We start from the raw sequence: 26592 nt of genomic DNA on the forward strand, positions 1-26592 counted from the left end.
AGAGCTTGTCGATGTACCAAACAAAAAGGTTCCACAAATTGTCACTCATATGCCTAATGTTCAGCCCTCGAAAATGTCGACGCAATCAAAGGTGTCGGCGCAATCAAATGTATCTCCACCTTTACCTTTTCCACAAAAATTCAAGGAGAATGAACAAGATAAGTAGTAAAATAGTTCCTGAACACACTGAAGCAACTTCAGGTTAATATTCCTTTAGTAGACGCTCTTGTGAAAATTCCAAATTATGAGAAATTTATGAAAGAGCTCTTGTCTAAGAAGAAGAAGCTCAGTGATATGGAAACTATTGCACTCACAGAAGGCTGTAGTGCTGTTTTAACAAATAAGTTGCCCCCAAATTGAAAGATCCTAGGAGCTTTACTATCCCTTGTTCAATTGGCAACCATTATTTGGGCAAGGATTTATGCGACTTGGGAGCTAGGATCAACCTAATGCCACTATCTACTTTTAGAAAGTTAGAAATTGGTCACACGAAACTTATTGCAATGGCATTACAACTAGCTGATCAATCCTTAGCTGAACTTGAAGGGAAAATCAAAGATATCTTAGTTTGTGTGGATAAATTTGTTTTTCCGACTGATTTTATCATACTTGATTGTGAGGCAGACAAGGAGGTTCCCATAATCTTAGGACGACCATTTTTAGCCACCGGGCGAACTCTTATTGATGTTTACAAAGGTGAATTGACCATGGGACTTAATGATAAGCACATTACCTTTAGTATTTTCTAATCTAGTCAATGCAAGGACAATGAAGAATGCCATTCTGTCGATGTGCTAGATGATCTAATTGCAAAATAATTCAATGACCAAAGCACAATACTGTCTGAGGAGTTTGTAGGGACATCTAATGATGAATTCTTAGATAATTGTGATAGAAGGGTTGAAGCTAATAATATTGAACTCAGGCATGGATGGCAGATTGAATCCTTAGACTTAGCCAACAGAATAGCTCCAATTTTCAAGCCATCTATTGATGAAGCTCCTACTCTGGAATTGAAACCACTACCTACTCATCTTAAATATGTCTTTCTTGGTGATAACAATACTCTCCCGTTATTGTCTTCACAATGTTGGATGTAACTCAATAAGTGAAATTGGTCCATATTCTTAAGAAACATAAACGAGCTATTGCTTGGAGTATTGTCGATATTTGAGGCATTATTCCATCTTTTTACATGCACGAGATCAAGTTGGAAGATGAAGGCAAGCAATCGATTAAGCAACAAAAAAGATTAAACGAGAAGATGAAGGAAGTTGTTAGGAAAGAAATTATAAAATGGCTTGATGCTGGAATTATTTACCCTATTTCTGATAGCAATTGGGTAAGTCAAGTGCAATGCATTCCTAAAAAGAGTGGCATCACTATGGTTAGCGATGAAATGTTGCATCAGCCAATTATAGAGGTTGAATTGTTTGATGTTTGGGGTATGGATTTTATGGGACCATTTCCAAGTTCATTTAGAAATCTTTATATATTAGCAGCGATTGACTTCATCTCAAAGTGGATTGAAGCTATTGCAGTCCCAAAGGATGATGCAAAGATAGTGTATACTCACCCGCTTTGGCACACCAAAGGCATTGATTAGTCATCAGGGTACACTTTTTCATTGCAACCAAATGGCAGTCGTACTGAAGAGATATGAAGTTAATCATAGAATAGCTACTACTTATCATCTGTAAACTAATGGACAAGCCGAAATATCAAATCGACAAATGAAAAACATTCTTGACAAGGTTGTGAACCTTTCGAGGAAAGATTGGTCTTCTAGACTGGATGACACTTTATGGGCATTCTAGACAGCATACAAAAATCCATTAGGGATGTCACCGTATCAATTCGTTTTTGGGAAAGCAAGTCACTTGCTAGTTGAACTGGAGCACAAAGCAATGTGGGCAATTAAGCAAGTGAACATGGACTATGAAGCTGCTGGAAAGAAAAGGTTGTTGGATATCATTGAACTAGAGAAGATTAGATGAAATGCCTATGAAAATGTGGCAATTTATAAAGAAAAGACAAAATGATGGCATGATAGAATTGTTTTGCAGTGACAATTTATCGCGGGTCAACAAGTTTTAGTATTCAATTCTAGACTGAAACTGCACCCGGGTAAATTGCGCTCTCGTTGGTCTGGATCTTTCAAAGTTGTAGAAGTATTTCAAAATTACGCTCCCAAGTAAATAACTAAAATAAATAAGCATTAAAATAGACAAACGACTAAACTGATAAAATCGATCAAGAAAATTAACTCACTTCAACGGTTGTAACTAACTTTGGATTAGGGTTTTAGGGTGGATTAGCTATCAATTAACCATTTATTATCTCCCGACCTCTAACAAATTAATCAATTGGTTGATACTCCCTTATCTCCCAACCTCACTTTCTCAACCAGGATAAATCACATTTTACTTGGAAAAACTTATCTCCCGACCTCATTTAACCTATGATTACTTCTTAAGGTTTTCAAGCCTAGGGTTTAAGAATGCGTAACTTAAACCAACTAATCCTATCGAGAAACCCTAAATTCTCTGTTAATCACGTCCCCATCCACTCGTTAATCTCCCCTAAGGGATTTAGCCACTCATGTTATTCAGAATCTACAACTGAATTGAATTAAAAATATAAAAAACACGATTGGATCAAAATAAAAAATATATTAGAATAATCTTGGATTTGATGTCAATTGAAGAACGGAGTACATAATCTCTCGATTGGAATAATGAATATTGTCTCTTGCGAATAAAAATAAAAAATACTTCAATTAAATAAAAAAACTCTTGGATTGAAATCATTTCCAAGAGGAAAGAAAAAAGAGTTTACAAAAACCGAAAGAAAACTTAATCTAATTCTACTCCTAAACTACTAGGGTTTGTGGATGCATCAAAGACGACTTAGTTACATCAAACCCCTAAGGTTTTTTTTCTAAGAGTGTTGGTAGCCCGAATTAGGTCTTTGACACGTCCTAGGTCTTCACATAAAGTTGATTGTGTGGATGAAAATAACCCCAGAATACTTGGGCACCACGTTGACCCAATGTCGCGCCATGCAAGGCCTATGGCGCGACACAACATAGGTTTTGTGCCCTCCTTAGTTCAGAAAGCTTGTGCATCACTCGTCTCTTGCTCCTACGTTCATTGGATCAATAATTCATCATCCTACACACTCAATTGCACAAATTAGAACTAACTAAGGCCTGTGTTGGCCTAATAGATCACAACACTCACAAAATGTGTTAAAAACACTTTTTTAGTAACTTTTAATACTAACCACTAAATACAAAAAGCATAATAATAATCACTAAATTGGCTAGAAAACAAGCTCTTTAAGTGTGGAGATAGACCGAAATCACTACTACATTTGATGACAAGTCAAATACACTCACACTTAATTCTTTGCTTGCCCTCAAGCAAACTTCAACAAAAACAATAAATAAACTAAACTGAAAACAAGGAATAAACATGTAAGGAAAGAAAATATACTTGAGCTAGCTTAATACAGGAAATTGAACAAAATTATATTATCAAGATAATGTAAATAAACATATAATTCTAAAGTGATATACAATTGACTCACGATTTCTAAAATTAGACAAATTAGTTCACTAAATTACACAGCAGATAAATAATAGAATGTTAAGTACATGTTTCCATAAAAAATATATAAATATACAATTATGCAAAAATATCAATCTTTGGCGTAAATTCATCCATATAAGTTACTCCCGCAATTTTGAATAATTTCATCACCTTATATCCACTTCTCTCACATTTCTTATTTCTCCATTTACTAAGGCATAATATAGTATTCATTAGTACAATCATCCGAGCTCGAAATATTTTTTTTCAAACAAATGTGAGCATAATCTTTTTCCATATAATTCATTCTTTATTCTTTTCTTTTCTATTGAAACCACCATGATGTATCCACCTAATCCCTCAATATCAATGGTCGGACGTCCATATCTGTACAAGGACTAAGATATAAAGGATCAAATAAATTATCTAGTAGGCTTAGGGTTTCAATTATGGTTCATCAAGAAACTAGATTAAGGCTTAAATAAGATACAAGGGAAAATAATTACGGCATAACTTTTTGGCTCCAAATTTTATTAACCGAACAATGCCTTAGGTCATCCCTAGGCAATTTAATACATGGATTAAATTGGCCAAGTCTATCAATTTCTACAACCTATAATTCAATTAAGCATGTGTGCTACTTATATTTCGATTTATCATATGGTATACTTAACATCTTAAATCTATTCACAATGTAATAAAGTGAACTAAGTATTCTAAGATTAGAAAATTTAGAATCAATTACTATCAAACTAAATTTACAGTTTATTCACGAAATCCTATTAAAATGCTCCTAATAAATCACTTCTATTTCTACATGATCAAGTGTAACACCACTAACCTGTATCTGTCGTCGAAACAATGTTACGGAGTATTACCAGAGCTTTCAAATTAAAGAAGCATAAATTTCAAACTTTTCAAATCATATCAATAAACACTTGAAAACCAATTCAAAACATGCATATTGTCCCTTAAACAAGCCCTCGAGGCCCTAAATACGTGTTAGAAACAATTCAGGACTACATCAAAAACTCCGAGAATTATTCAGAAAACATTGAAATTTTCAACACTACAGAGGTCACATGGCCGTGTGACCAAGCCATGTGATTCACACGATCGTGTGGCCAGGTCGTGTGACTCACATAGCTGTCACACGACCAAAAGACATGCCCGTGTCTCACACCCTGTGGGCATTCAAAGTATGGACACACAGCTATGTCCCAGCCCGTCTCTGTGCCTGTGTAACTCACTGACTTGGGTCACACGGCCAAGCCACACGCCTATGTGCCAGGCTGTGTACCCTTCGAAGTAACCTTACACACCCATGTACCAGGCCATGTTCTAAGCCATGTAACAACCTGACTTTTAACCCATTCAAAGCTACAGGGGACACACAGCCGTGTCGCTTGACCGTGTGTCACACACGGCTGAGACACAAACCCGTGTCTCTACCCGTGTGGACAAAAATAGGTTATTTTACAAGCCATTTTTCTCACCCAAACTATCATGTACCTATAAGCACTTTTGCACCAATTTTCAAGCCATCATAAGACACCAAATTCATGCATTATCAAACTAATGGAGCATGATATAAACACATCCAATCAATATGCCCCATAGGCACCTCAACCACAATATCATTTCATATACAATTAGATACTTGAATTGTAACACCCCAAACCCAGCCCAGACGTTATGGCCAGATCTAGCGATGTGACATGATAGGGTGTTTCAAAACCGTGTTGTCACGTTAAACCATTTCCAGTGAATTCCTTATCTTAATATCTTCTTAGTTCCAAAATTTTGTTGCTCACTTAATCGATAGTTTCAAAACGTTATTCGTTTGCAGATGCTTTTAAAACAGATTAAACAATCGTGTGTTTAGGAAAAACATTTGTTTCTTTTAAAAATCGAGGTTTCCTACTACTAGCAGTTGTAATCCATAAGGTAAAGATAATTAAAACCAAAAACCAAAATCCGAAAGTCCAATTACAACCCAAAAACTTAGCCAGTAAAAATAGAATAGAAATAAAACCAATTATCGTAAATATGGGTTAAAAACCAAGAAATTCCAAAACCGTGGTCACCGCCGAGTCCTCTGCCGTACCGATCCATCTAGATTTGGGGATTACCTATGCACATTTAAACAAAATGGGTGAGTTTACGAAAACTTAGTGTGTAATCCCACAGAAAAGAAACAATAGCAAATCACAGTGCACAGTTAAAACAGTCCTGGGCCTAAGCCCTTTTTCAATATCAATAACAGTTTAGGCCTTAGCCCATCTCAGTACAATATCAAATATGCAATAAGGCCTTAACCCATCACAATATCAGTAGTAGTCATGCAATATTCAGTAACAAAGTCCTACCCAACCAGCCTCTACACACCATCTCCATCCAACCCTACACTCCATGTGGGGATCAAATCAACCCACCCATCCCTACAGTCCAGGTAGTACTGAATGCGGTACAAAACAGTAATTTGCAGCTGATTTGCTAGTACGTTAGGCTTAAGAGCCCTTCAGCACACTTCCTCCAAATATAATCAACCCAACCCCATGCAATGCAACATACATGTCATGACATGCTATCCCAGGACATCAGTACATATAACCAGTTCAATATACAAGCATACTATCATCATGCTTAACACATATATAAATCAAACAATCAGTTCGTACAATTAGGGGTCTAACTGATGCTTACTGACCCTACATAAGGTTCAGAGTTGACTTGGACGACCCGTGCAATATTAGCAATCAATTCAGTGAAAATGGGCTCACACGCCCATATAGTCTGCCCGTGTGGCCCACTCGGCCCAAATTGGCCTTGGCCACATGGTCCATTTAATATAACTCGTGGTAGCTAAATATTCATATATGTTTTCACTATTTACTTATATGTTCCTTCAAAGCTATCTACTTGAGTCATTGTTACTAAATTATTTATATCTTGAGCTACAGAATTCCAAATTAAGATCTGCTAGATATATTTGAAACTAGACTCAAATACCTTTTAACCATAAAATTTTCAGAATTTTTGGTTTAGCCAATAAGTACAGTAAAATCTTCAAACTTACCCCCGTTCTACTATTTAACAGCTTCGACCTTTCTTTGCTAAAAATTAATTATGTCTCAGTACAAAATTTGGATGATGTTTCAATTTGTTTCTATTGAAAATAGACTTGTTAATAATTTAAACATGTAAATTTTAACACCTAGTTATTTTTCTCCAATTTTTGATGATTTTCAAAACTCAGAACAGGGGAACCCGAATTCATTCTAACCTTGTCTCACAAAATTTATTACATTTCATGTTTTACAATTCCATTACTTACACCGTTTCTTCTATGAGAAACTAGACTCAATAAGCTTTAATTCCATATTTTGTTAATCCTCTAATTCGATTTCCAAAATTTATGGTGATTTTTCAAATTTATTCTACTGCTGCTATCCAAACAACAAGCAATTTTAGCTTTTCGTTGAAACCCATTTTCTACATTTCGGGTACTCACCTGGTTTTGTTTGATGCTAAAACAATCCACGAGCACACCAAAGCCTATAATTGAACAAATAACACTAATTTAATCTCACATAAAATGATCCCAAATCGAACTCGTATCGAGGTTTTAACCTATAAACGACTAAACATCACCTTCAACTGATGAATACTAATTCCCACAGAAACCAAGACTCCAATTGGTGATTACGAGCCCTTGAATCCTCCCCTAATTGACATAAACAAAACACTTCAGAAGAAAGTTAACAAACAGAGACAAATAACTTATCTAAAACTTACCGAATGATCGCAGAAAAACATGGAGCGACATGAGGCAGAGTGGGAAAAGAAAAATCAAGAAGATGAAGGGTGAAAGAGAGTAGAAATTCGGCAGCAATGAAGAGAAAAATGGCAAGAAGGTAGAGGCATTTTGGGGAAAGTAAAAAAAAAGAAAAAAAAGATGAGCAGAATATTTGATAACCACCCCAATCCCTTATTTCTCTCCATCAAACTCCCTACTCAATCCACTACTCAAATTTTTAGTCCATCTCAAACTAGCCTAGACGCACGAGCAAAAATAATACCCACGCCAAGATTCTAACACAGGACCTCCTTCACACCAACACTCTACTTATCCACTAGACTAGTAGGCCCATTCTGTTAACTATTTTCCAACTTTTACTTAAAAGCCTACTGACCAAATATAGGGCTTACTCATAAAAATACCAAAATTTGCCCAAGTCTTAGCTTGAACTTGGGACCTGTCAAACACACCCAGAACACATAACCACTAAAGTAGACAGATATTTTATGTCACACATTCACAATACCCAAAAATAAAATTTTGGGGCGTTACATGAATTTTTGCCAAGATGTTCACTAACTTCAAACTAAGTTTAAATCTTCACATGCCATTTGATTTACCAAGCAAACACAAACCATTTGGTACCAAAAATGCCATTCTAAACTAGAACTAAATGACCATATAATTCATACATACTAAAATACCAATTCACCACAAATTGATCATATCATAAGTGATTGCATCCATATCATTTTATCAAGTCAAAAGATACATATATACAACCTAGAAAACAAAGTGTCCAAACACATAACTTAGTAGTTCATTATTATACCAAAATTAGCTATACACATATACATACATACTTATAGCCATATATACATGCCACAATCCCAAAAGAGTTCAAAAGCTACTAATGATGATGGATACTGTGAGCCAAAGTTTCGATCCGTCCTAAGTTAGTAAAAGTAATCTACAAAATGACACACAAACACGTATAAGCTTATAAAGCTTAGTAAGTACATAGAAATTTACTTAACTTAACATTAAATGAATGAACTCTTATTTTACTTAGTTAATGTTACTGAAACATAACCGCGGCATGAAAGTTCTATCAGGGGTATCGAAGTACAACAGCGACATGTGAGTGCAATCAAGGGTACCGAAGTACAACAGGGGCACGTGAGTGCAATCAAGGGTACCGAAGTACAATAGGGGCACATGAGTGCGATCAAGGGTATTGAAGTACAACAGGGGCACATAAGTATGATCAGGGGTACTGAAGTACAATAGGGGCATGTAAGTACCGAAGTATAACAGGGGCATGTAAGTGCGATCAAGGGTACTGAAGTAATCTCACATGTGGAAGACATTATGAATCCTTTCTAATTCTGACGGTAAAGCTAACCGATACGCAACAGGTCCTATTCTTTCTGTAATCTCATACAGCCCGATAAATTGCAGGCTTAGCTTTCCCTTGCAACTGAACCAAAGAACTTTGGGCAATACTTTCAAGACTACTCTATCACCGACTTGAAATTCTATGCCTTTACATTTGAGATTCGCATATAATTTCTAACGATCTGAAGCTGCTTTTAAACTTTATCGGATCATTTTTAATTTTTCTTCAGTTTCACGAATTAAATCAACCCCGTGTATTTTTTTCTCACTGAGCTCAATTCAATATAACGATGTTCCACACTTACGACCATACAATGCTTCATACGGTGCCACCTTTATACTCGATTGAAAATAGTTATTCCACGAGAATTCAACCAACGGTAAATATTTCTCCTAGTTGCCTTCAAATTCTAATACACAACAACGAATCATATCCTCGAGAATCTATATTACTGGCTCAGACTGACCATCAGTTTGAGGATGAAATACAGTGCTAAAATGCAACCGCATACTTAAAGCTTCCTGTAACATTCTCCAGAATTATGATGTAAACTGCGGATCTGTATCGAAAGTAATAGAAACTGGTACCCCGTGTAGTCTCACAACCTCAACAACGTATAGCCTAGCTAGTCTCTCAAGGGAGTAATCTGTATGTATAAGAATAAAATGTACTGACTTCATCAAACAATCAACAACAAGCCAAATGACATTTTTTTTTCTTGGAGATAGGGGTAAACCCAATACAAAGTCCATAGTAACTCGCTTCCATTTCTATTCTGGTATCACCACTGGCTACAATAAACCAAAAGGCACTTGATGTTCAGCTTTAACTCACTGATATATTAAATATCTCGATACAAAATCTGAAATCTCTCACTTCATTCTCGGCCACCAATACATTTGTTTCAAATTATTTTACATTTTAGTGCTTCCAGGATGAATGAACAATCTACCACAATGAGCTTCATACAAAATCTTCCGAATTAACTCTGAATCTCTCGTTACACAAACTCTGCCTCTAAAAAATAAGCAATCATCGAACCCTATCTAAAAATTTGAATTGAGAGTTGACTCACACGATTTTCGTTTAGCTACCAAAACATCATCATATTTTTGAACCTCACAAATCTATTGTAAGAACAACGGTTTAGCTTTTAACTTAGCTAAAATCGAACCATCAACAAACAATGACAACCTTGTATGTAATGCTCGCAAAGCAAACAAAGATTTTCTACTCAGACAATCAGCCACTACATTTGCTTTTCCAATATGATAATCAATAATCAAATCGTATTCTTTCAATAGCTCGAGCCATCTGAGCTATCTCAAATTCAAATCTTTTTGCGACATTAGATACTTCCAACTCTTACGATCAGTAAATATATGACACTTTTCGCTGAACAAATGGTGTCGCCAAATTTTCAACCCAAACACAATAGTTGCCAACTCAAATTCATGTGTAGGATAATTCTTTTCATGCGATTTTAATTGTCGGGAAGCATAAGCTATTACTTTGCCTTCCTTCATCAAAACATGGTCTAAGCCATTTAAAGATGCATCAGTCCAAATCACAAATTCTTTACCCGATTCAGCCTAAACTAGAACGGGTGCTTCGGTCAATAGTGCTTTCAATTGGTCAAAACTTTGCTAACACTTCTCCGACCATTCGTATTTCACATCTTTATGTAATAGTCGTGTTATCGGTATAGCTATCATCAAGAATCCTTTGATGAATATTCTATAATATCCAGCTAGTCCCAGAAAACTTCTAATCTCAGATATATTTCTCGGAGGCTTCCAATCATCAATAGCTAAAATTTTACTCAAATCTACTCTAATGCCATTTGCTACCACAACATGTCCTAGAAAACAAACTTCTTGAAGCCAAAAATCACATTTGCTAAACTTAACAAATAATTATTTTTTGCGTAAAGTTTGCAAAACAATTCGCAGATGTTTAGCATGCTCGGATTCATCCCGTGAATAAAACCAAAATATGATCAATGAAAACCACAACAAATCAATCTAGATACGGTCTAAAAATTCTATTCATCAGATCCATAAATATTGCAGGCGCATTGGTTAAACCAAACAGCTTCACTAAAAATTCATAATGTCCGTAGCTGGTTCCGAATCTTTAACTGGCAACTGATAGTAGCTAGAATGAAGATCAATATTTGAAAATACTGTTGCACCTTTCAACTGGTCAAATAGATCATCAACACACGGTAATACATATTTGTTCTTTATCGTCACTTTGTTTAGTTATTGATAATCGATACATAACCGCATAGATCCATCTTTCTTCCTGACAAATAAAACAAGAGCAACCCAAGAAGAAAAGTTAGGTCGAGCAAAGCCTCTATCTGTCAACTCTTGCAGTTGTGCTTTCAACTCTTTCAATTTTGTATGGTGCTATGGATATCAAGGATGTTCTCGGCATTAATTTAATTCCAAACTCAACCTCCCAAGTTGGAGGTAGCTCAGGCAACTCTTCTGGAAATACATTTGAGAATTCACATACAATCGGAACCGATGATAGTTTCGTTTCTAAAATTTTGCAGTCAACTATATAAGCAAGATATACTTCACAACCCTTTTTACCATATTTCTGCACCATCGTAACAGATATTAAACTAGATGTACCATCTAATCTGTCTGGTTTAATTCGGACCCGCCTACCATCCTAACATTTTAGCCCGATATATTTTCTTCTACAATTCACAATAGCATTATGATGTGTTAACCAGTCCATTCCAAGAATCACATCGAATTCATCAAAAGATAATAGCACCAAACTAGCGAGAAACTCGTAACCCCTAATTTTCAGTGGGCAAGACCTACATAACTGATTAACTAGAACATATTTAGCAAAAGGATTTGTAACTTTAACAGTATATTTAATGAATTCAACAGGTATTTTCTTTTTATCTACTAATGTAGTGCATATGTACGAATGAGTAGATCCAAAATCAATCAATGCATATACATTAATATCAAAGAGAGAAAAAGTACTCACGATAACATCTGGAGCTGTAACTTCTTCTCGAGCTCGGATTACATACACTCTAGCCGATGTTCTTACTTCTGACTGTTCATTCATCTCGTTATTCTTCCCTCTATCGAGAGTAATATTTCTAGCATTTCCAAATCTTCTACCCCTATGAAAGGTTGCTTCGAGTTTATTTGATTGATTCCCAAAATCACTTTGCTTCTTGGGACAATTACGAAGAATATGGTCGGTAGCTCTACAACGGAAGCAAGCTCCTAATTTTGATCAGCACTCACCAAAATGTCCTTTATTACAATCATCACACATCAGGATGGTTCTCTCCATATTTCTTAAACTTCCAACACTCACCGCTAGAGCATTGACTGTCTAGAAATTGCTTTGTCCAAGTTTCTCTCGGTTGACAAATTCTGAAGGAGCAACTGACCGACTTGTGTCATTTCTAAATTTCTTTGAGGGAGACGACTGAGCAGGCTTGAACGACCCTCTTATATTATAGTCTCTGAATCTTGAATTTGATTATCGTTTACTTTTTACAAATCTCTTCAACCTTCTGTGCTCACTCAGATAGTTCTACAAATTCTCGTAACTTTAGTGCTGCTACAACCAATTGGATCTCATCATTCAACCTACCTTCAAATTTTATACACATTTCCTCCTCATTCGATACGAGCATACTTGCTTAATTGCACAAATTCTTGTTCATATTCAGCTACAGTCCAGTTTTCTTGCTTTAATTTGAGAATTTTTTCTTTTTATGATCGATAAACAATCAGCTACATAACTTGTCTTGAATTTAGTATGGAAGAAATCCCAATTAATTCGATCATTCGATACCATCGTACTCAAAGTATCTCACCACAAATATGCCTCATCTTTCAACAAAGACATTGCGCATCTCAAACAATCTTCAGGGGTGCAGAATAATTCTACAAAAACTCTCTTTGTATTTAATAGCCAGTACTCGGCTTTTACAGATCATCATCTACCATACTTCTGAACTCTTCTGCTTTACATTTCCAAACCTTATCTATAGATACCCGAGTAACCAACACCGGTACAGGGGTGGTAGTATTCAGGGGTACCGAAGGAGGCACAATAGGGGGTGGAGGAGGTGGAGTAGCCATATTTGCTTGTTTGAACTCATTGAACCATTGGTTCATCATTCCCATAAACATTTGTTTCATTTAATCACCAACCGATTGAGGAATAGGAGAAGTGTTACTTGCCTCTGGATTTGAAGCTTGAACATTACTTTTAGCTTCGTTAACTATAGCCTGATTAGGTTATGTTGACATCTTGAATCTATAAGAAACAACTTGTTAGAACGGATCAAACGAATCACACTATCACAGGGTATATGTGGCATGTATAAACTAATTTCTATTTCACTACGTTAGTTCTAGAATCGACTAAAATGCAGCTTTGATACCAATAAATGTAACACCCTTAACCAGTATCTGTCACTGAAACAGGGTTTCAGAGCATTACCAGAGTTTTAAAATCAAACGAGCATAAATTTCAAACTTTTCAAATCATATCAATAGACACTTTAAAACCAATTCAAAACATGCCTATTGTCCCTTAAATAAGTCCACGAGGCCCTAAATACGTGTTAGAAACAAGTCGGGACTACATCAGAAACTCAGAGAATTTTTTAGAAAACATTGAAAATTTTCAACACTGCAGGGGTCACATAGCTGTGTGACCAGGACGTGTGACTCACACGGCCAAGAGACATGCCCGTGTCTCAGGCCATGCAGGTTCAAAGTAGGGACAAGGCATTTGAAGTAGGGACACACGGTCATGTCCAAACCCGTGTCCATGCCTGTGTAACTCACTAACTTTGGTCACACGACCAAGCCATACGCTTGTGTACCAGGCGGTGTACCCTTCGAAGTAACCTCACACGCCCATGTACCAGGCCGTGTTCTAGGTCATGTAACAACCTAACTTGTAACCCTTTGAAAGCTACAGGGGACATACGGCCATGTCACCTGACTGTGTGTCACACACGAATGAGACACACGCTCGTGTCTCTACCCGTGTGGACAAAAATAGGCCATTTTACAAGCCATTTTTCTCACCCAAACTAGCATGTCCCTATAAGCACATTTGCACCAATTTTTAAGCCATCATAAGACACCAAATTCATGCATAATCAAACTAACCAAGCATGATATAGACACATCCAATCAATATGCCCATAGGCACCTCAAGGACAATATCATTACATATACAATTATATACTTGAATTTTTGCCAAGATGTTCACTAACTTCAAACTAAGGTTAAATATTCACATGCCATTTGATTTACTAAGAAAACACAAACCATTTGGTACCAAAAATGCCATTCTAAACTAGCACCAAATGACTATATAAGCCATACATACTAAAATACCAATTCACCACAAATTCATCATATCACAAGTGATTGCATCTATATCATTTTATCAAGTCAAAAGATACATATATACAACCTAGAAAACAAAGTGTCCAAACACATAACTTAGTAGTTCATTATTATATCAAAATTATCTAGACACATATACATATATACTTATAGCCATATATACATGCCATAATCCCAAAAGAGTTCAAAAGCTACTAACGATGATGGATAAAATCACATAACAGAGTGGAAATTGGATAAAAATTACTATGGATTTTGTATCAAGACTTTCTCTTAGTCTTTCAATGAAGAATTCAGTTTAAGTTATAATGGACCGGCTCACTAAATCAACTCATTTTCTATTAGTACACATCACTTATTCATTGGAAATGTTAGTTGAGCTTTATGTCTCTTAGATAGTATGCCTTCATGGAATTCCATCTTTCATAGTCTCAAACAAAGATCCAATATTTACATCAAGATTTTGGAAACAAATGTAAGGATCATTGGGAACCAAGATGTATTTTAGTACTATCTTTCATCCTCAGATAGATGGACAATCTGAAAGAGTCATTCAAGTCTTAGAAGATATGTTAAGAAGTTGTGTGATTGACCTTGGGATAAATTGGGAAAGATATATTCCTTTGGAAGAATTTGCGTATAATAACAATAATCATGCCAATTTTGGTATGTCACCATTTAAAGCTCTATATGGATGAAAATTAAAAACCCCTACATGTTGGATGGAGCTCAGTGAAAGGAAATTGGTAGGTCCCGAGTTAGTTCAAGAAATGAAAGAAAAAGCCTTTGTCATTTGTAATCATCTGAAAGTTACCCAAGATTGCCAGAAAGCTTATACTAATCTGAAGAGAAAAGAGATTTCATTTAAAGTTGGTGGCAAAGTGCTTTTAAAATTTTCTCATTAGAAGAAAATTATAAGGTTTGGTCAAAAAGGGAAGTTAAGCCCACATTTTGTAAAAACATATAAGATTTTAGAACAAGTTGGACCAGTGGCATCCAGTTTGTGTTACCTCCAAAGTTATTGAAGATTCATAATGTGTTCCATGTGTCTATGCTTAGAAAGTATCGATCAAATCCATAACATGTTGCGTAGATGTAAGACTTAGAAGTAGAATCAAATCTGTCATATGAAGAAGAGCCTATTTGTATCTTGGCAAGAAAAGTGAAAGAGCTAAGGAATAAAAGGATTCTATTGGTGAAAGTGTTATGACAAATCATAATACAAATAAGCTACTTGGGAAAGAGAAAGTTTAATGAAAGAGCAGTATCCTTAGCTTTTCATAGGTATGGATTTCGAGGACGAAATTTTCTAAATAAGGGAGAATTGTAACGACCCACCCTACGGAGTCGCTGTATTCGGTTACTCTTTGGAAAATAGATGGTAAATTAAAGATAGATTTGAGTAAGTAAAGTATTTTTCCTAGCTAAGTATAGTATTCTGAGTGATTCACCATTTGGAGAACTACTAGTTTTATTGAGCTCTAGGGTTGGCAGACTCCTCTGTTAGGTATCCGTCCACCCCAAATGCTTTGGACGAACTCGTTAAGTTCGCGATCATTTAAATTTGTTTGTTATTTTAGTGCAAGATGATTTGGTTAGTCATGCTAAGACTTAGTTAGAATTGAACTAGGCTACTATAGATGATAGGACCAAAAACTTTTAAGTGCACTTAATCACAGGAATCAAGTGTCATAGTGGAAGTATCTAATTTTTCCACTAATCCTTGTGTTCGTTGCTTAAGAATATAATGATAGTAGTGGTGCTTTTGAATCACCTTTACGTCTTCTTCTTATTTCATGAATTTCTCTGAAAAATCTCTGAAAAACCTATGTTTAGAATAACTTCGTTGAAAAGAAAGTTCGCAGTGTTTAGCTATCACCTACGTTAGTACCAGGTTATTGGTAATTACTGATGAACCCTTAGGTTACTATTGAAGTCATTTATGTGTTTTATCGTACTACATGCATAAACGTTAGAATTGTTTGTGAGGAAGGAGTAAACTCTAAATTACATAGATTTTTTTTCAGTTGTTTATATCACCTTTTTACTTAGAATTTCTATTAATCTCGGGTATTTAATATCTAATTGGGTTATTTTCATTCATATTAAGACATTAGACATAAATTAAGTGAAGTTTGCAATTTTATAGAAATAAGTATTAATTTTGCATAATTTTATTATTTTATGTTAGACGTTAATTTTTACTCAAAATGTTGCAGCTGGACCATTGAATTAATAAAGCATGGGAGCTGAACATATCACAAATGAGCATAAGTTAAATTGTACATCATGTGGCCGGAAAGCTCATTAAATTGGACATAAGAATTCCATGCAACCCAACTTGGAAGATGGTTGTTTAAAAGGATTAAGTCTGCTATGAATTGGGTGTCAAAAATCGTCCAACAAAGGGGAGAATGGCCCAAATTTGGCAAAGGCATATCAGCAGCCCAAAATAAACTTTTGGAAGATTTATTTGGAGGTCCTTGTACTTGGGAAAGAATCAGAAATCAACTCCCAATTAATACCCAAGTAACCGTCCAATCCCTTACATGGTTCATGCATGAAATCAAATATGAATCAAGCAACCATCAACTTCATTTTCCACATTTCAAGGCCGGCCAAGCAAAGGAGAGAACCAAGGGATCCTTCAAGCTATTTTTAGCAAACTTCTATGACATTCCTCTACTATAAATACTAACCCTCACTTCCCATTTAAATCATCCCTCATCACTCACTAATCTAGTAACACACGTTCCTCTCATCTTTCTTCCATTCTTTCCACGCATAAGCCTTCCCACTTCCCTTTGTCCTTTTAGCTAGCATTTTCCCTTAAGGAAAACCTCTCTAGGACGGCCACCTTGAGAAGCATTTTGCAATCACAAGAATCGGAGGAAGCCACCACGATCGGTCTTCAAGGAACTGTCAAATCTTCAATAGTTTCTTCTTCCTTAATCTGATTTTTTCATTCAACATGTTTGCAATTTGTTTTGATGATTTTCCATTAACAGTGATAGCTTAATTTTGTTTGGTTAGAATGATTACATAAATTTGATACAATTCATTTGATTCATGTTTATGATGTTCTGTGTCTCAATCTTTCATGCTTTCAATTAAAATCATGTATGTATTTCATTCATTAAAATGTGATTGAATGCATTAGAATTAGTTGATCAATCCTGACTAGATAGCGATTAATGGACACAATAATTGAAAGGTGCATTCTTAATTTAAATCCTGATTCGATTAAATTAAAGGTTTGTAATAACTCGGGAGAGCTCTATTAACTTACATAACTTTTAGATTTGTGTAATTAAATTGTTTCAAACCTGATCCGTCCCTGATACTTCACATAAATTCTAAGAAACCCTTAGTTAAATATGGTCATGATAATATGCATGTTTTTCTAAGTAAAAAAATTCAAAAGAGCCTATATTAGGTTTCAAATTAATGAAAGATCGAGTTGCCATGGAATATTTTCTAGAACATTGTTAAACATGATAAAAGATGAATTGAGTTAAATATTGTAATCATTCTAGCTTATTCATGTTATTGTTGTTAAACTTGTGAATTTGCTGCTAAACCATCTCATTTCATTCATTGCATTTAGATTAATTCATTTGCATTTAGTTAATATTAATTTCATCCATCACACTAAAATTTTTGTGTTTTCTTACCAATTTGTAATCTTTAATTTTGCAATTACTTGATTAACAAATGCAATCTCTGTGGAAACGATAACTCTTATACTTATTTTTTACTTGATAACGATTGTGTATACTTTCATAAACATATGCTTTACAAGTTTTTAACACCCTTGCTCAGGACTGCTGCCTAAATGAGTTTTTGTGAAATAATTCTTTGCTATTTAATTTAATTTAATTTTATCTTTATTAATTGTTTTGTGATTTTCTTTTATTTACTTGTAATTTGATTCAATTTTCTTTTCCCTGAAAACAGTTGGCGTCAGCCGTGGCTCTACTTCTGGCACTGCTCAAACATTCTTACAATTATAGATTGTATATTCCAATAACTACTTTCGAAATTCACACATAGAAGAAATATGGCTGATGCCCTTTTTTACTGTGGGTTAAATCTCTGGCTAGATTAACGAAGATTTAGAGTTTTTTTATTATTAAACATAATTATATGTTTAAACCTTACTTTTGGTCCTTTTTAATAATTAAACCTTTTAGACATTATTCTTGAGATAAATTGTATTTTTAGCATAAAGATAAATTTAACTTTCAATATTTAAATTTTTTGTCAGTTTAACCTTTATTTTTAACTATATTTAACTGTTAACTTTTCAAAAAGAGTCAAATAATTTTTTTACATAAATGCTGACTAAAAGATTAATCTTTTTAACGATGTTGCGTGGCAACCTGAGTGGTAGTCCACGTGCACTTCATGATGACGTGACACTATTTATCTTATATGTCACGCCAACAAATAATTGAAATTTTGGAGAAAATAAAAAATCCAAAATACCTAAAATTTTCATAAAATAAAAAAAGACCTTTAGAGGTTTTCGTATTTGAAATTTAACATTTAAATTAGAATTCTCATTAAAAGAATAAAAATTTAACTCTTTTTGAAAGGTTAATGATCAAATTCAATTTTTTTTTAAAATTAATTGTCGAATTTAATTTTAAGAAAAATAAAAACTAAACTAAAATATTAAAGAATAAATTTTTCATTCCTATGTTTTTTCTAAAGAAGATCTCTGCTAAGTGTGAATGCATGGCAAAAGAGAGAATTTTCCTTGCCTAACTTTATAAATTATATGTCCACTTGGCAAATGGCCCAAATTGTTATAAAAATTATTGCCTCTTGGCGCTTCAAATAGCTAAAATATGAGAATATTTTATTGATGTTGGTTGCAACTATGCTCGGTCCTCGCAATTATTTACAAAAATCAAAATCAGAATCATCACAGACTTTTCAAAACAGCACATTAAATTAAATTAAATAATCCAAAAGCCGCGAACAAGCGAGGTAGATGGTTAGGCATCCTTTAGGTTTAGGTAATGCCAAGGAGCCACTCTCTTATTTCCTAGACAAATCTGATTTAAAGTGGGCTACGAATTTTCAACATGCATTGACTAAAATTTACTATTTTCTCTGCATTTTTCATTCATTTTTAATGAGTATCCTAAAGATAACTATGGAGCTTGGTTAACTATTAATAATGAAATAATGGGTAAATTACACCATTAGTTGCTAAATTTTGTTCTGAGTTTTTGTTTTGGTTACTCAATTAAAAATTACAAATTGATCATTGAACTATTCAAAAGATTTCATTTAATTCATTGAACTAGTCAAAAAAATATTTATCTAAGTCACTGGGTAATTAAGTTCTTTAAGGAAAGAGTTTCGCTAGCGAGTTCCAAGTGACAATTCAATGACCGGTACAGTGAATCAGTACCCATTGACAAGTAGAAGAACATACATTAGATCCAAGTCGATCTAACGGTCAATGTTGGAGATTGAGAAAAGACTTGTTTGAAATTTGGTTCGCAGATGAGTGACGTCTAAAGTTGTTTCATGAAAAAGAACTGAGCTATAGAAGAAAATGGGAAAGAAAGTTTTCGATTGGTGCAAACAATGCAAATAGAGAAAGCCATATAATATCAATTTTAACAGTCTGATGACTTTAATGAAAACTTTTGAATAATTCAATGATCAAATTATAATTTCTTTTAGTTTAGTGGCCAAAATGAAAACTTATACATAGTTTAGTGACCAATGGTTTAGTTTATCTTAAAATTATCAAAATTTAAGATGAATGGACAAATTATCTTATTAAGTTTATTTGGTTGGAATATAAGTTATGTTGTTTGGTTGGTGGAATATAAGATTGCATAAAAGCATATAATAAATATGCTATAACCCCTCCCCAGCCCATAAATAAGAGGATAATGTGTTTCATCGCATTCGAACCCACATCCTCCTGTGTTGACAACAATAGCAATGTCAATCGAGTTAAAACTCAATTAATATAAAATTTATCTTTTTATTGATGAAAGTTGAAAGTTATAATATTTTATTTTATTAATAAATACATTTATGTAATAAATTAATTTCATATTTTTTCCTAAAATAAATAAATTAAAATTGAAGAAGATAATAACATATAATAACATACTAAAGGTTCTCTTTTCATCAAAGTGAGAGAGAAAAAATGAAAAACAACACATTTTTTTTTACTAAAAATGCATTTGTTATAATCTAAGGATAAATTTAATCAAAATAATAAAAAATTGGAAAAATTTTGTTTTAGTAATATTTAATGGTCTTTTGTTTTAATTTTTTCTTTTATTTTGCTTCTAATATATATATATTATAAGCATATTTTTAGAAGTTAATTGCATTATACATCTCTAAATTATAACTTGTATTTTAAAGTGATTTTCAAATTTTAAAATATTCTAGTTATATCCCTAAACTATCAAAGTTATATCAATAAGATGTTTACGTTATTAAAATTATTAATTTAATTATTAAATAAGATGTCAAATCTTATGGTATAATTTAAAATGAAAATTTTAAAGAAAAATGAAAATTATAAAAAAGGATGCTGTAAAAATATTGATTTTGAAATTTTTGAAGCTCTTTATATTATTAATACATTAATATAAATAACATCACTACCAAAATAGAGAAAACAAAGGTTGCTTAAAACACTGAGACTAATATAAAATAATATGAAGATGAAGAAGAAAATGCCGCCGAAAACACGGGAAAAAAATCTCCGACCAAACTGTAATCACCACCTGCTTGTCACACTCCCTATTGTGATCACCACAGTTAAATACTAGATAAATAAAAAAGGTCAAAAGTACAACATTCGTCAACACGCACGAGCCTGACCACGGGCAGCAATAACGACTTTCCAACCAATCATTTATTTACACGTCCCCAATATATTACATTTTCGGACACTCTTCTTCTAATTTATTTTTAAGCTTTCAATTATTATGTAGTCCTACTATTTTTATTTTCCTAACTCGTGCTTTCCTTGAATATTGGTTTCGGAAGACCTATTTTTATTTTTATTTATTTTCAATTTTGTACAGTATCATACAAAAAGAATAATAAAAGTTGCCCTTTTGGAAATTCTGAGTTCTGGGATTTCTGAGCTAATCAATTTCTTTTTTGAAAAAGTTTGGTTTTCTTCTTTGGTGCTTGTGGTTTTTCAGCTTGGAGAAATTTGGTTTTCTTTTTTCTTGAGAAATGGATGATGAATATGCTAAGCTTATCAGAAGGGTAAACCAACCCAGGTAATTTTTTCTCCTTTTTTTCTTTGAGAGATTTTCGTTTGAATTTATTGGTTAGATTTTTTGAGTTCTTTTCCCCCCCTGCTGTTTTGGATGAAGAAATTGAAGAAGATTAGAGTTTGTTCATATATTTTTTCATAAAAAACTGAAGCAAATTTGGCATGTCGTATTCTTGTCTCTTTATTGCTTTTAATTTGAGATGTATGGTTTTTGTTGTTGCAGAGTGGTGATTGACAATAATGCTTGTGAGGATGCCACAGTTATCCAGGTAAAAAGCTTAATTAGCTTGAATTATGATATGTGGGTAACCAGTTCCTTATATTTGGATATTGGGGAACTTTCTCTTCAGGTTGACAGTGTCAACAAACATGGGATTCTCCTGGAAGTAGTTCAAGTGCTTACTGATATGAATCTTACAATAAGAAAAGCATACATAGCATCTGATGGAGGATGGTTTATGGATGGTAAAACTTTTCCCTTAAAAACACTCTTCAATTTATACTCAACATACACTGATTTCTTTTAGTATTGTTGCTCATGTTTCAGTTTTCAATGTTGTTGACAATGATGGCAACAAAATCAGAGATAAAGAAATTATTGACTATATTCAAAGGGTAAGAAATAAGAACCTACCTCATGTTACTCTTTTGGCCTTACAGATTTTTAACTATTTTTCACCTTAAATTTTAATTTTTTACAGAGAATCGAAACTAGTGCGGGCTTTGTACCATCACGGAGAGGCTCCGTAGGTGTAATGCCATCAGAAGAGCATACATCAATTGAACTTGCAGGGACTGATAGGCCTGGTTTATTATCTGAAGTATGTGCAGTCCTGGCGGACCTGCGTTGCAACGTTGTAAATGCCGAGATTTGGACCCATAACACCCGTGCTGCAGCTGTAGTTCATGTGACAGATGATTCGACAGGCTGCGCAATCACCGACCCAAAACGTCTCTTGATGATAAAGGACTTGCTTTGCAATGTTCTCAAAGGAAATGATGACTTGAAAACAGCAAAAACAATGCTTTCAGCTCCCGGTGTCATGCATAGGGAGCGAAGGTTGCATCAAATCATGTTTGCAGATAGGGACTACGAAAGGGTGGAAAAAACTGGAGTCAGGGCAGTCGAAGAGAGGAGCTCGAGACCCCAAGTTAATCTGTTGAATATTGAGAAAGATTACACTGTTATTACCATGAGGGCAAAAGATAGGCCAAAACTACTGTTTGATATTATCTGCACTCTTACAGATATGCAATATGTTGTTTTTCATGGAATGGTCAACACAACGAGGATGGACGCTAATCAGGTGAGATAGTTCTTTTACCATTTTAATGTGATGGCAGTCCTATCAGCCACTGATATATATATATATTGATCAACTTGCTGATGCAATATTGAAGCAATTGGTGTAAGATGAAGCTGACATTGTAATCCATTTTGTGTTGGAATTCTACTCAGTTGAGCACAAGTTGATATGCTTAGAATTGTAGATTCGACAGTGTTAATGGCATCAGCTTTTTTGTCTTTGTAGGAATTTTATATCCGACATGTAGACGGGCTCCCGATCAGTTCAGAAGCAGAGTGTGTCCGTGTTATACAATGTCTTGAAGCAGCCATCGAGAGGAGAGCATCTGAGGTATAGGAAACCATCTCCCTGTCACCTTACACAAGAAGAAACTTTTGATTATGACAATCTGAACATAGTGTCCTTGATGTTATACCCTGCAACATTTCATGGTACAGGGGCTGGAGCTAGAATTGTGCACAGAAGACAGGCTTGGACTACTGTCCGATATTACCCGGATTTTCCGGGAAAACAGCTTGTGTATCAAGAGAGCATTAATCTCGACGAAAGGTGGTAAGGCCAAGGACACCTTCTATGTCACAGATATGACTGGAAATCCGGTCGATCCCAAGATTATTGATTCAATCTGTCGACAGATAGGCCGGAGTGCACTGCAGGTGAAACATAATAGATCAAGTCTTGCACCAAAACCACCTCATCAAGAGACAACAATGAGTTATTTGTTCGGGAACTTGTTCAAAGCACGTACTTTTCAGAATTTCAAGCTAATCAGATCTTACTCATGATTTCTATCCCTGTATAGTCTTCCTCTATTGGATGAAGATATGAAGTCAAAAGATATAGATGGGGAGCAAGACAAGTCTCCCTTTCATAGTTACCAATATACTGATACAGTGAAAGTTACTGGTGGTGGTTGTGTATCTTTCATTATATCACTTGTAAGTAACATCTGTACAAAATGAACGTTTGCATGGATTGCTCATAAGATGCAAGTTTGTATAGAAAGTAGACTAGGTGAATAAGAAAAACAAAGTAAGTTTCTTCTGGATCTTATTGTGTACATTAATTAAGTGTTGTTTTTATTTTTGTACCCTTGAAATGATTTCAGGGGAAAAACACATAATAAAATTTGATTTTACAAATTTGCATTAAGTTGTCCCAAGCAAGGAGAATGAATGCACAATCTCAAATTTGGGTGCTCTCAGTTAGGACAACTTATTTAGGGTTTTTAATGAAGAAGGAAGAAAAGGATTGAAAAGAAAGGAAATATGGAAGGAAGTAAAGGTAAAAAATTACATTGGTATTATTTAAATACTATAATTTTATTTTTAAAAAAAAGAAATTTATTATATATTTATATTATTTTTTTATAGTTTTATAATTTGTATTATGTAAATTGACTAAGTTCATTTATCATATTGTATTTTGAATTTTTTCATATTGCGTTTGTATAAAGTTTGAATTTAACTAATATTTTGTATAGTTTACAATAGTCTTCAATTTAGAAAAAAAAAATTCTGTTCATTTTGTTTTTAATTTTTTTATATATATTTGCACAATTTTATCACGGGGACTGATTTTGAAACGAAAATTGTATGTTTCAATCATTATAAATTTATAAAAAATAATATTACACATTAATAACTAATAATTAAATTTTTACATATTGATATATTTTTGTCTTGTTCAATTCACTTTCTTATGTGTATCATGTTTTAATATTTTTCATATTATTTTTATGTTATATCTCAATTAATTTCATATTTAAATGATTTTCTATAATAATTTCATTTTAATTTTAAATATATTTTAATCTATTCTTTTTAATGTATATGTTCTAGTAAACTGTAAATTTGTAATTTAAAGTGGTGCTCAAGATTTTAAATCCCCGTGATGATCTTAAGACGACTTTAATGCACTATTGATATTATGTAATTTTTAGCGGTTCACTTCGATAATTATTATTTTTAACTCAGATTTAGCAACTAAATTTAATTTAGTAAAATCAAATTCTGCTTGTTAGCACGTTTTCCTCTACTTGTTAGCATGTTTCTTTTCTTTGCCTTTCCATATCAAGTTGTCCTTGTTTGTTTTTGTGTTTTCTTGTTTTTAAATGGCGGCGGTGGAAGAGATTCTTGTTGATTTGTCCATTGGAGAGGAGGAGGTGGTGGTCATACCACTTGGTTTGGGAGAACCAGGTGTTGGGGTGTCCTATGAGTATTGTTTTGTAGGTATCTTTCTGACTTCCAATGTGATTAATTTCCCATCGATGAAGGCGACTTTGGCGAATGTATGGCACCTGGTTGGAGGTATTCCAATTTCTTATTTGAATGAGGGTCGCTATCTCTTTTGATTGTATTATTAGGTGGATGCGGATAGAATTGAGGCTGTGGTCCATGGACTTTTAACTCTCATTTCCTTCTTATGCATCGTTTGTGGGGTGGGGAAGATCTTATGGTTGTTCCTTTGGTTACTGTTGATTTTTGGGTTTTAGTCCTTGACTTGCCCCATGAATCCATGGAGTTGGTAGCGCGGCAGTTGGGTAATTTCATTGGCCAATTCCTTGAGTACGATGTAAAGGGGATTTCGTTGTGATATAGGGGGCCATAAGGGTTACGACTCATCTTGATATTCGAAGGCCATTGAAGCGGAAGAAGAAGGTACTATTGGCCAACAGGAGATAGGTTTATGTGAGGTTTGAGTATGAAAAGCTTTCTCTTTTCTGTTTTCTCTGTGGGAAACTAGGCCATAGGGGAAAGTTTTTATCCCATTCAGGTCCTCCACGACAAACAAGAATTAGAGTTCAGGCGGGACATCTCCCCTAGAGCGTCGACCAGGCGAGCGGTGGTGTCGACTAGTATTTGGTTGAGGGAGGAGGACGACTCTCGTGTTCTGGTTTCTACGGCGAGGAATCCTGAGATTGTGAGGATTAGGGAGAAAATGTCGAATTTCCTTCCCTTGAATTTTGGTGCTAATTGGGATGATGGGCAGGTTGGGGGTTCTATTAAATTGGGTAAGTCTGATTGGACCTTATCTGTGGGTCTGAGTAGTGGAGCTTCAAATGGGTCGATTAGTGGAATAATCAGGTCGTGTAGAATTGGGCCTCTAGGTATGGATTTTGATGAGGAGATAAGCACTGTAGGGGTGCATACACCAATAATGCATATAAAAGGTTTGAAACGTTCCCAGATTCAATCGAAGGAGTTAGGGGAGTGTAGTTTTTTGGTATCAATGGATGCAAATTCTTCATTATCGACGGTCCTGGATTAGCAGGCCAGTCGGTCGCCATGAAACTTTTTTGCTAGAACATCCGGGGTTTGGGGAATCCTCAGACGATTTTTTGTCTTCAGCATGTGCTAAGGGATATTAACCCTCTGTATTTTTTTAGTTGAAACGAAATTACAGAATGATTGTATGGAGAAGGTTTGTTAGATGTGTGGTTTTCAGCATGGTGTGAATGTCGGTTCTATAGGGAGTGGAGGGTCTTTCATTAGGGTGGAAGCAACATTGTATTGTCTCTTTGAGGTCTTTTTCGGATAGTCAAATTGATGTTCTGGTTGATGAGGACGCCGATGGCAAGTGTTGGAGGTGTACGAGATTTTATGGGGCACTTGAGGGACAGAGAAGGGTTGATTCTTGGAATCTTTTGTGACAATTAAATGATTCTCCAGAAGTGCCATGGTTAGTTTTTGGCGATTTTAACAAAATTATGTACTCTTTTGAAAAGCAAGGTAGTTTGGTGTATAGCGATTGTCAAAAGCATGCTTTTCGAAGTGTTCTAGAAGATTTTTC

At 34.5% G+C, this 26592-nt stretch overlaps 1 protein-coding gene across 1 annotated transcript; it reads left to right on the plus strand.

The window, feature by feature from the left end:
* The first annotated feature begins 21203 nt into the window (after nucleotides 1-21203).
* On the plus strand, nucleotides 21204-23848 carry LOC121221185 (ACT domain-containing protein ACR6). Its single transcript, XM_041101820.1, has 7 exons — nucleotides 21204-21497; nucleotides 21717-21762; nucleotides 21844-21958; nucleotides 22041-22108; nucleotides 22195-22800; nucleotides 23026-23130; nucleotides 23238-23848. The coding sequence occupies exons 1-7, from the start codon at nucleotides 21451-21453 to the stop codon at nucleotides 23583-23585; spliced, it is 1335 nt and encodes a 444-aa protein (XP_040957754.1). The 5' UTR covers nucleotides 21204-21450; the 3' UTR covers nucleotides 23586-23848.
* Nucleotides 23849-26592: the final 2744 nt, after the last annotated feature.

Source organism: Gossypium hirsutum, chromosome D09 (genome assembly GCF_007990345.1).
Source record: "Gossypium hirsutum isolate 1008001.06 chromosome D09, Gossypium_hirsutum_v2.1, whole genome shotgun sequence".
In the NCBI taxonomy this organism is placed as follows: Eukaryota; Viridiplantae; Streptophyta; class Magnoliopsida; order Malvales; family Malvaceae; genus Gossypium; species Gossypium hirsutum.